Source organism: Anser cygnoides, chromosome 2, assembly GCF_040182565.1.
Source record: "Anser cygnoides isolate HZ-2024a breed goose chromosome 2, Taihu_goose_T2T_genome, whole genome shotgun sequence".
NCBI lineage: Eukaryota > Metazoa > Chordata > Aves > Anseriformes > Anatidae > Anser > Anser cygnoides.
Window position 1 is genome coordinate 15,881,224 of NC_089874.1, and position 11,277 is coordinate 15,892,500.

The 11,277-nt window shown below is 38.0% G+C and overlaps 1 protein-coding gene across 9 annotated transcripts in view; it reads left to right on the plus strand.

Annotated features, from left to right (window-relative positions):
* Nucleotides 1-11,277, plus strand: part of EPC1 (enhancer of polycomb homolog 1) — a 67,269-nt gene that overhangs the window by 54,984 nt on the left and 1,008 nt on the right. For 3 of the 9 annotated variants that reach the window (XM_048076570.2, XM_048076565.2, XM_013191699.3), the window contains 5 exons: nucleotides 4,355-4,438; nucleotides 9,408-9,526; nucleotides 9,608-9,694; nucleotides 10,303-10,444; nucleotides 10,579-10,945. In XM_048076570.2, the coding sequence (XP_047932527.2) occupies nucleotides 4,355-4,438; nucleotides 9,408-9,526; nucleotides 9,608-9,694; nucleotides 10,303-10,444; nucleotides 10,579-10,945 (799 nt within the window). The other 6 variants (XM_048076566.2, XM_048076567.2, XR_007168307.2 and 3 more) reach the window with 6 other exon arrangements.

Here is an 11,277-nt window from a genome sequence, read left to right on the forward strand (position 1 = left end):
AGTAGGTCATTGTCCTCACTGCCACCCTTCACACGTTCTTTTCTCTTTTATGACTCTTCTTGCTGGGAAAGGTATTAGAGCTAAAGCTGGTAGTGCTTATGGTTTGTGATCCAAGTATGGCTTTTGGTGTGTGAATTCAGCCCCTCCACACAAGTAATGTTTCAAATCAGTAAACCAGGTCTAGAACTGAATGAGAGCATCATCTCTCTAATAGCCTGAGTCTGAACTTTGCTATAATGCCAGCCAGGTTACCAGTATGAAATCAAAACTGTGTGGTGAACAGTTCATAAACATGCTGTGAAGTGTTGATAGGCAGTACATTATATCTGAAAACCAGAGACTTGAAAAATCGGCTGACTGTGTTCAAAGCATTTATCTGTATGTATATGCATACCTAAATGTAACACTCATAGAATCTTTTTTCCTTAAATAGATAATTAAGACACCTCCTAAATGGAGGTGAATAAATAAATGGAATTGTTATTTATGGTGATTGGTTCTGTAGAAGCTTTTAATTATGTGGCTGAATTTTGAGGCATGTGAGAAGGTAACGTGTCTCAGTGCCTTGCACATTACATTAATTTGTGCTTGGAATTCACTGCAGGTGGCTTATCTGTGTAAAATGGGTTAATATTTAGAGCTTTAAAATATAAAAGTTGTAGAGTTTAGATTCATATCTTTATTAGTGTCGATGCAGGAGTGATATACTCCATTAAAAAAAGAAACCTACATCTGAATTCATAGATACACTTGAAATGAGTTACCAGTCTCTGGATAGTCACTTGTTATCAGTATGACTAAGTCAATTGTGCTTTTAGAATTATTCCTAATCTTAATCAGGATTTTTGTAGCTGTGTAGATGTCTGAGGTTTTGTATATATGATGTGATGATGGTTGTCTGTTTAGGGTTAGGTGTTCGAAAACAACTTAGTCTTACTCATCAGTGCCATTGTTTTCTAGTGTTCTTTCAGTGACTTAAAGGCTTCTTTAAGATACATTGTCTACACAGATTACGGGTGGGAGTCTTTGTATGTCTCATGTATGAGTTTGACCTCTTCAAAGGTGCTTATCAGTTGAGGCTACAGCTGCAGAGTTAGGTTTTCTTACTTTTTGTCGCAAACACTATAAAGACCATGATGTATCTAACATCTGTATTAGAATTTCTCTGATACTGCTGCAGATAACAATTCTTAAGGGTGTCCCCGGTCCTTGTTCTTAGCTATCTTTAAAGCTGGGAGTTTGTGGCTGTGGATTATTTTAGTACTAGTTTCCGGTTCTCTGCATTTCAGCATCTGCTTGTTTTTTTTTTTTAAAGTGGCAGTAGGTCTTGTTGCCAGAAACACTGATTAAAGCATCTCTATTTTAAAAAAAAGCCTTTTATTCCTTCCCTGCTACTGTGAGCTGTGGTCAAACCAAATAGCTCACCTTTAAGATGAGGTTCATCTTGAGATTCTGTAGTGGTTAGCAGAGGTGGTCATGTTGTTGTGCGCCATCACGTGGAATTTTCTGTCCCGTTCCATATGAAAGATGTTTACAGAAGCGTTGAGCTTTTCCTACCTGGAATAACTCCAACAAAATGCTGCTGATGTGGAAAAATAGCTGTGGAAAACCTTGTTTTTCAAGTCTGTCAGATGTGGTCAACACAGGCAAGAATTTGAGATGGTATCTTAAGCCGCTCTGCTATTCAGAGGCCTTTTCATTAAAAGTGTGCTGTGACATAACCGTTCTTCTCTGGCTACAGGAAGCATTGGTTTTCATCCTGAAGATCGGAGAGATTTCCTCAAGGAGCCAGGAGGTGTTTCGTGTTCATTTTGAAGTGAGCACCGGAAGAAACACAAGCTATTCTGATGCTGGCTTTCAAAGCGCTCAGCGTAAAAAACGTATGGAAGATGGAGTTGTTGCATTGAGATTTTGTGTGTCAGCTGAGGAGGGGATGTCTTAGATCTCTTACAAGTTCCTTGGAGACAGCTCGTGTGCTGAAGGCATAGACTGTGGCAGCAGGATCAAGTAGCCAAGAAAAGTAGCATCACTTTTGAAGAGGGTGGTTCCGGTTCCTTTTCATCTACTGAAGAGTTAGGAAAAGACATCTCTTGGCTTCTTGCAAAAAGACCAGATTTCAGGATCTTCAGACATGTTACAAAACACCACTGAGAAGCAGGCAGGAGTGTAAATGCACGATTCATTCTTGTGGAGGATTAATTGTTGTTCAGTGGGGAAACTGTTCACTCTGAACAAAGTGGAACAACATTTCCTGCAGTAAAGGAGCCAGTATTGCTGACAGTTTAACCACTAGTCTGGGTTATCATCTTCAGAGATGGCATTTGTGTGTCTTAATAGTTTGAAGGATACAGGAGGCATGAGTGTTCTTCTGAACTATGTATGTGCCAGAAATTCAGTCTTCGTTATTGGATTAATTGATCCAGTTCTGCCAGGCAAATGGCAGTCTTCAAACTGCATTGAATTCTAGTGACTACTGTTTTTTCTGCGGACTTGCTATTAAACACTAAAGTAATTTTTGGATGTTGGCATCTAGTAAATAAAAGTTTGAGACACTTAAAAGTGTATGGCATGTATGGTCCTGTTGCAGCTTTGTGTTTAGTCAGCAGACCGGAGACACCAGTTACTAGTGAAAGGTTTGAGCACTGGCTCCCAGGCTCTGCAGTAAGATGGGGCATCCATGCTGCCTTCCTCCTCGCAGAGGAGTTAGACCTCTTTGAGAAGAAGGTCTGCAAGTCGTAAAGAGGCTAACAGTTAACTACAGTCTGCTTAGCAAGCAAAATAAATCTGTAACTCTTGCTTTGAGAAGAAGCCTAAGTGTTTTGACAGAAGCCTTACTGAGAATTCTTAGTTATCTTTGGTATTATAGATGGTACTTCATATGCAAACCTGCAGACATCTAGGCTATTATTAAGGAGACCAGAATAGCGTACCTTGCCCTTTCTTCTGTGTAAACTAGAGATACAGATAATGTGCTACAAGCTGTGCTTTGGTATTCAGTAACTTTTAATGTGGGAATTCCACAGAAATAGCATTTTTCCTGGTAAACTTGGATGCTTTTTGTTTTTGCGTACCTTAACATGCTTCTGAAAGACAAGTTTGCACGTGCACGCTAAAGGGTCTAGAAGGATGGAGAACTATGCTTCCATTTCCCAAATGTGTTCTTAGATTTTTTCTCTAATTTTGATGTTGGTTGATGGATATCTGTTAGTTTTTGGTGCTTAACAGTGTTCTCAGTAGGGGAAGCTGACACCTTTCACATGCTTTGCCCCCTTCCCGCCTCCAGCAAAGGCATTCCATTTCTGGAAAGAAGCAGGAGGAAGCTTCTCAATCTCTTTGGCAGTTCCTCACTCCAGAGTGTAGAATCATAGAATATCCCGAGTTGGAAGGGATCCATAAGGATCATCGAGTCCAGCTCCTGAGCAGGACCTGTCCTTCCTTTTTATTGCTTACATGCCATTGCTGGCTGTTCAGGTCTTTTTATTTAACCCTTCTATTTGTAATGGTCTCAACGCTGCTATCTGCTTTACCGTTTTCACTTTTCCAAATACCTGTTTTCAAATTGGATTATAAACCTCATCATGAAAAAATTGATTTTTTGTAATGGCTACTTTGAGTTATCGTTGGAACTTAAGTCTGAGCCCCTCCATGGCTAAGACGTTGAGATCCTAGCTGAAGAACAGTGGCCTGAAAACTACATGGACCTTGGGAATAACAGAGATGTTTTATAGGCCACCCTAGGCTTAGTGGAGGGAGGAAATCTTGAAAAGAAAATCTTCTGGGAAATAATGTTGCTGGGGAGTGGGGGAGTGCTTATTAAAATGTGTGCACACTTCTGGAGAATTCGTGGATGCGATTTTTTTTGCAGACTGTAGTTACGCTAGTTTTTCCTGTTCAGCTTTAAGCCAGTTGCAGTAAGACTTTGCCCTGAACTGTTAGCTTTTGTAAATTGTTAGACTTCATCTGCATTTCATGCAAGTGTGGTCAGGTATTATCTGCAGAGTAAATAGCATGTATCTCAAGTAGCCATGATATTTCTTAGAAAATCTGTATTAAGTATGATGGGTAGACAAATACGTAGCAAGCATTTCCAGGTTTTATTCAATGGCTAGTAAAAATCCTATTTAATAAGCGTTTTCTGATTGTTTTTCCACTACCAGGTAGGGAGTATGTATGTAGATGTAATATCTAGTTTATAATGTCTAGCTCTAGAGTTCTGATGGTAGGAATTTCACAAGGAGTTCCGTTGGGCTGAAATATAAGGCTGTTGTAATAATAATCAGGGGCCTAATAATTCATGTTCTCGGTGTCTGATAATGCCATGTTTAAGTAAAACCAATCTTGAACTTCTTTTCAGAAAGTGAAACATCTTTGGGCCTGGTGCATCAAATGCTAAATCACACTGATGGCTCTAAGTCTCTCCAATCTTCTGAATTCACTGGTGAGAACTTGCTATACAGTAGAAAATCTTTAACCAGGCAATATAAGCCAGATAACATCTCATAATACAGAGATTGAAAATGTGATGTTCTGGATTCCTTAATATTGTGAATGATGTTTGCTTTGCATGCACTTCGGCATTAGTAACCACTAATTGTTCTCTTGTACAACAGGGATGTGATGCTTTCATGTATTTCTCTTACGAAAATACCGTAACATGATATATAATCTCCCTCCCACACAGTTAGCAGTTTTGTAATTGTGGACTTTATCAATTGCAAGCTTTGGTTGTGATCTGTCTTCTGTTACTTGATCAAGACTGCTTTGTTAATGGCCATTACCTCAGCCCGAAGGATTGGGAAATCTAGCACTCTGGATTTTTAGAGGGGTTCTTTTAACCCAATATAAGCTTAATGTCTTAATGCTTTGGTTTTCCTACTGAAATAGCACTTCTCCTTGTGAGAGTGGTTACTTAAGATTATGAAGCAGTTTTTTTTATGGACTCTATGTAATTCTTCAGATGATTTACAGGACTGAAGAATTTGCTGAATGGTTTGATCGGGCTGTTCGAGTTTCTTGGTATTAAAGTTTTAAAATTTGATTTTAGTACAAATTAACCTGGATAGGTTATTGTGTTTACTCTGCAAAGCTTGCTTAGTTTCCCTGGTAATTTTAGTGAGCATCTTCGATTCAGGTTAAAAAAGAGAGATGCTTGTAGAGGATCCAGGAGTTTACATGTGCATTTTCTGCTTCCCAGGATATATTTTCTAATTTTTAGGAAATGGGTTCTTGCAGTCAGTATTTTTGTAAGTCTATTTTCCTACTTCAGGGAAACGGGAGCAACTAGCCCATCACCTCATAGTAAGACTTGGCAGTGGCAGTCAGGAGGGGGAGGCTGTGGCTCTTTACCATACCATGAACAATTCCTTGAGATTTGCTCTCCGTATGGATCCTGCAGCTGGCCTGTCTTCTAACTGGTTTCAGCCACTTCAGGGAAAGATTTGCATTTTCAGTGAAAACTAAATGCAGGCTGCAGTGTTTTAAGGCTAATACACATGCAGTGCTGTGGTAAAACTAGTTAGCACTGTAAAAATAGATGTATGTTGCAGTATAAAATTGCTGAGAACTATGGATCTGACAAAACTGCTGACAGCATCACTATGAACCTGTGCTCCAGAAAACATCACCCTTTGAGTATCAGCATCCCACAGAATATAGTAGATAAGTCAAACAGAAACATGCAATTGAAAGATATTATTCAATGGCTTAATTTGAGCAAAAATTGATCTGTCATTATCCAAAAGATTATAAATATCTCAGTCATTTAAACAATTATAGGAAAACCTACAGTGTGTCAGTTGTGTAGTTTGTTGTTAAAAATCTTAAGTTACTGCAGAGGACTTCTTGCTGTCTCTAAGGAGATACTAAAAAAATATATTTTGTAAGCATGCATTTATCCTGTCAGCCAGTCTCAGTAACCTACAATATTTCTTTCCTTGTATTCATAGCTGCAAAGTCCTGAAGCTTATTTTTGCTACTTTTCTTTTTGCAGTTTTTAAGTCAGAATACTTTTTTTTGCTGCCAAAGTCTAGCACTAACACAGTTGCAGAACAGTTGCATGTATTGTCCCAAGCTGTTAAATGAAGAGAATAGCAGCAAAACGTGATGTAGTGACTTAAAATCCTGGAGGCTGTCTAAACTGAAATGTTATAACTTGATTCAGAATTCTAGTAGTAACAGTTCAGAATTATATTTACTCTTAATGGTGTCCATTTAGAACAGTATGTTGCAAAATAACTAAGAAACATTCACATAGCCTCATCTCACAGGAAAACTTGAGCTTCCCATCTTCTGATAACTGTCGTGAGCTATCATGAGATGTGGATTGCTTTAGGTAGAGTTGCGACTTAAAGTTTTGTGACATTTGAGATTAGGAAAGTTGGTCAGGTGACTCGTTGTATAGGTGGTTAAAGGGGTCTTGGAAAATTTTTAGAAGTTTCTGGAGAACGTGCAGTTGTTAGCTCTGAAAGACAGTTGAGATTTTCTGAAATGATCTTATTTGTAGTAGTGGCTGAGAGTTGGTTGGATTCTGTGTATTGTATTGTATGTTTTGTTACCGTTCAATTCAGTAAGTTCTGCAGTATTGGATAGTCATTACTACATGATGGAAATGTCCTAAATCTAAACGCTGTGGCCTTAGCATGCTGTTTGACATGAGGCTATAAGTGCTGTGTTCCTGTCTAGAGCTGCTGGAGCAATACTCTGTTTAACAAATCTCATTTGTCATCTTTAAACATCAAATGTTTTTATCCCTTTTTTTTTTTTAACTTGAAGCTCTTAATTTCAGAAATCACTGTTGTTCAGTTGTCTGTTGCTCTACTAATTTTTTTAAGACTTGAAGGTCTCCAGTAATATCATGAATATGTAACCATTTAGCAATACACTTCTGCCCTGGGAGGTGGTTGAGTCGCCATCCCTGGAGGTCTTTAAAAGACGTTTAGATGTAGCCCTTAGTGATATGGTTTGGTGTAGGACTTGTTAGTGTTAGGGCAGAGGTTGGACTAGATGATCTTGGAGGTCTCTTCCAACCTAGACGATTCTGTGATTCTCAGTTACCAAAAGCTCAGGAGGCTTAAGGGTACAACTAAGGTCTGAGCTTTCTTCTTGCCTGCTATGAATGGGCTAAAGTTGCACCAGGGGAGGTTTAGGTTGGATATTAGGAAGAACTTCTTTACGGAAAGGGTTGTTAGGCATTGGAACAGGCTGCCCAGGGAAGGGGTTGAGTCACCATCCCTGGAGGTCTTTAGAAGACATTTAGATGTAGAGCTTAGTGATACGGTTTGGTGGAGGACTTGTTAGTGTTAGGTCAGAGGTTGGACTCGGTGATCTTGGAGGTCTCTTCCAACCTAGATGATTCTGTGATTCATTTGCTCTGTTTTTTTTTTCCAAAATAAAGCAGTATTTTGGAGTTGGTAAAACAGAAGAGATGACTGTTTACTACAACTCTATAGCGAAAGCCTAAAATATACTTAAAGCTTGAAAATTGAAACTGGCTATTCAAAAACTTAACTTACGAGTCGTGCTCTGCTACATTTGAGTATGACAATGGACATTTTTAATCTTAAGTATATTTGCAAAGTACAGTACAGTAAAATATCTTACTGGTACGTGGAACCTTCAGTAACATCAGCGCTATGTTGGTTAAACCATGCAGATTCTAAAGTTCTTTTTTTATTAAAGCATTAAGTTAAAAGTCACTACTAATTGATAAATAGAAATGAACTATCTATCAATAGCAGAACAATATCTCAATTCTTCTGCTTCCACTACTGCTCCTAGTTTCCTCAGCTATCCCCATGCTAATCTTTGTCTGCTAAAGCTTTCCTGCTTAGCTGTCTGTGTTTGGTGATAGTTTAAAAAAAATAAATGTGATAACGGGCTTTTTGTTTACGTAAAGTAGAATTAAAATATGAACAGTGAACTCCTTAATACTTGGTTTATGAATTCTAGGGTGTTTTTGACTTTAAAACATTGAAGAAATGAAGCCAGTTGAAATAAGATCTAGCTCTAAAACTATTATGGCAATAAAGACATGCTGCATTTCCTGCTTGCTGAAGACTGTTAATATGGAATAAAGTAGTAGAATGTAGCTGCTGAATAAAAATTTGACTTCAAGAGCTCAGATATCAACTAGTAAAAATTTAATGCTGTTTCCAGTACATAATAAGAGGATTTGAAACAATGTTTTACAAAAAAAAAAATCAAAAACACACTGGAAAAATGCATGTTCAGCAGTGTTTGCTCTGTCTTCAAGTAATTTTTCAAATTCTTACTTTGGCTAGCCATTTTTATTGACCTGTTACTCAAAATTATACATAGGCTAAAATTAATTGTAGCAGGAGATAGTTTTAATTTTGATAGAAATGGGTTTTCTAAAGGCAAGCAGGCCTGAAAGAGTAGAGTAACCAAACAATAATTATAATTCGTGAACAAGATTTAAGTGTAGTGATGATTCCTTGCCAAACAGTAGTGAACTTTCAGGAAGGCACAACTTCCTTTGCATTCTAGGAGTATGCACGCTATTTACAGCACTTAGGATCGCAGAGATGCTCCCAAATAAGATTTTCCTTCAATTTTATTGTAGGTTGAATTTGTAAGGAGAGTCAAATTCCAGCTTTGATTTAGTTTGAAATTTAAAGCAGACTTTTATTTAGGAAATGTAAATTTGAAAAAAAAAAAAAAACACTTTACTAAGCAAATCAATGTACTAATGACACCTTTTCCATTGGGCATCCCATGTGAATCTGTACACACAATACTTTATCAATTTTTTTTTTCTTGCAGGGTAGCTGGATGAATTGTAGTTGATTTGTCATGCTCTGACTTCTGTGTCACCTTTTCAAATATTTTAGAGAAGGATGTAGATGTAGTAGTTCACAGTTGTAAGCCTGTCCAATTTTGAGTTTTCAACTAAACTTAAAACATAAATTTTCATGAAGGTACTTGCTACCTTCAAAATGTCATCTGTGAGGGCTGAAAACAGTGCAGTTTCACAGACAGTTCCCAATTTTTGCGTATAAACCTGCTTTATCATTAATGCAGATAGTTTAGTTTCACTAAAACAGTGGAAACTGTTGCCATTTCTACCTGCATTTTTTAATTAGATATTACAGAGTTTTGGGTGGTTTTGATTGTATTTTTGGTTCCTTCTTCCCCCTCCCTTTTTTGGTACCAGCCTAAATGCAGCAGAACAATTGAAATCTTCAAGCTGTTTTTTTAACGTATAAAGGGAAGACTTAAGCAAAATCTTAAGAAGGATGACAGCCTTTTTGCTATAAAGGTGCACTAAGGCTCTTTAGAGAACTGCTGTGGTGTCTTTTTATTTATTTAGGACGATAAAATAGATGTGTTTATATACACAACACCTACATATTTTGATATAGTATTTTCTCGTTTTATATTTTGTTCAGCATTTACAGCCGAACAATACCAGCAACATCAACAGCAACTGGCACTAATGCAGAAACAGCAGCTTGCACAAATTCATCAACAGCAAGCAAATAGTAATTCCTCTGCCAACACATCACAGGTGAGGGATTTGTCTGTGCTATGATTTATCCCTCATTGTTTCCCACCAGGGTTCATCTCTAATTGTCAACTGTTGCCATAGAACCTTGAAACTAACCAACAGGAAAGTGGCTTTCGCCTGAATCTACATCATAGCCATTCTGTAAAGTGTTTAGAAGGGACACTGCAGGTGAGTGTGGCAGGCGTTGCCTCTGCTCCCTCTTAACCACAAAAAAAAAGGGTCAGTCAATTAATTAAATATTCAGAGCCTTAGAGATATGAATTGCAAAGATCTCCAGCCATGTCATTATCCTCTTGATATGGGGGATTTTTAAATATGTCCTAAATATGTCCTTCGTTCACCTATGAAAGTGTCTAATACTCATAAATACATGGTGTTTACACTGGTGATGGACACATTTTAAAAGGTTCAGAAGTTGTTAGCAATCTGAACATCTGAGTCACCGAACTGGGTTTGGAATTTCATAAAAACAAGTTGACCTGTGAAACAACGTTGTTCCATAGAATTTTGGAAATAAGTTTCTTTGTGTTTTAAATAGCTGTGGGGATTTTCGTCTCTGTTATTGTTATAATAGAGCTAAAAGTGCATGGAAAAAATCACAGATTTCACGTAGCTGTACCAAATGCTGACAGTTTGGTCTGAGAGAATGACTGGGCCATTTCTGATGTACCTGGATAGATTTTTGTTCTACTAGTTTGTGTGTAGCTTTAAATTGGGGAGAATACTGACTTGTGGAAGCTTCAATCACATATATTTGCCACCGTTGTTCTTTTTAGGGTTTTGTTTCCAAGACACTGGATTCTGTTAGTGCTCAATTTGCTGCTTCAGCTTTGGTTACATCAGAACAATTGATGGGATTCAAAATGAAGGATGATGTGGTGCTTGGAATTGGGGTGAATGGCATTCTTCAAGCCTCAGGTATGTAGCTCTTTTTACAGTATTTGACTGCACCTTGGCTTTTTTTTTTTTTTTTAAGTGGGGATAAGAGTTTCTTTCTAGAGTTGAGTAAATTCTAAAACATGAGCTTACTGCTTTTTGGTTTTCTTTTGCAGGAGTATACAAGGGCTTACACCTCAGTAGTACTACACCTACAGCACTTGTCCATACAAGTTCATCATCAACAGCAGGTTCAGCCTTGCTACAGCCTTCGAATATAACGCAGACTTCAAGTTCCCACAGTGCACTGAGTCACCAAGCAACTGCTGCCAATTCTGCAACAACTCAGGTTCTGATCGGGAACAACATTCGATTAACTGTACCCTCATCAGTTGCCACTGTAAACTCTATTACCACGCTCAATGCACGACATATACCTAGGACTTTAAGTGCTGTTCCATCATCTGCCTTAAAGCTGGCTGCAGCGACAAACTGTCAGGTGCCCAAGGTTCCAGCTTCATCCTCTGTGGATGCCGTACCAAGGTAGGTTTTTTCTAGTCTGCTTATGTTATCCACTCTTTATTTTGCTAGAAAATATATTTATTTATGACAAATAAGAACAGTTGTATTAGATCAGGCTGGCTTTACTGTGTGTCTGGCTTACACTCCGTGTGCAGTAGTGGGCAAAAACGTCTACTTGGGGAGGAATATGAAAGCGCACAGGTTTTTACACTGATTGTTTGCCAGAATGAAAAAAGTGTTCAAAAGTGAAATTGATGAACTATTAGTGAAGAATTTTTATACAGTTTAGAGTGCAGTCTCTGTCTCTTACATTCTTTGTGAAGTCTGAAGGATTGCCAAAGTAAATAAGTCTC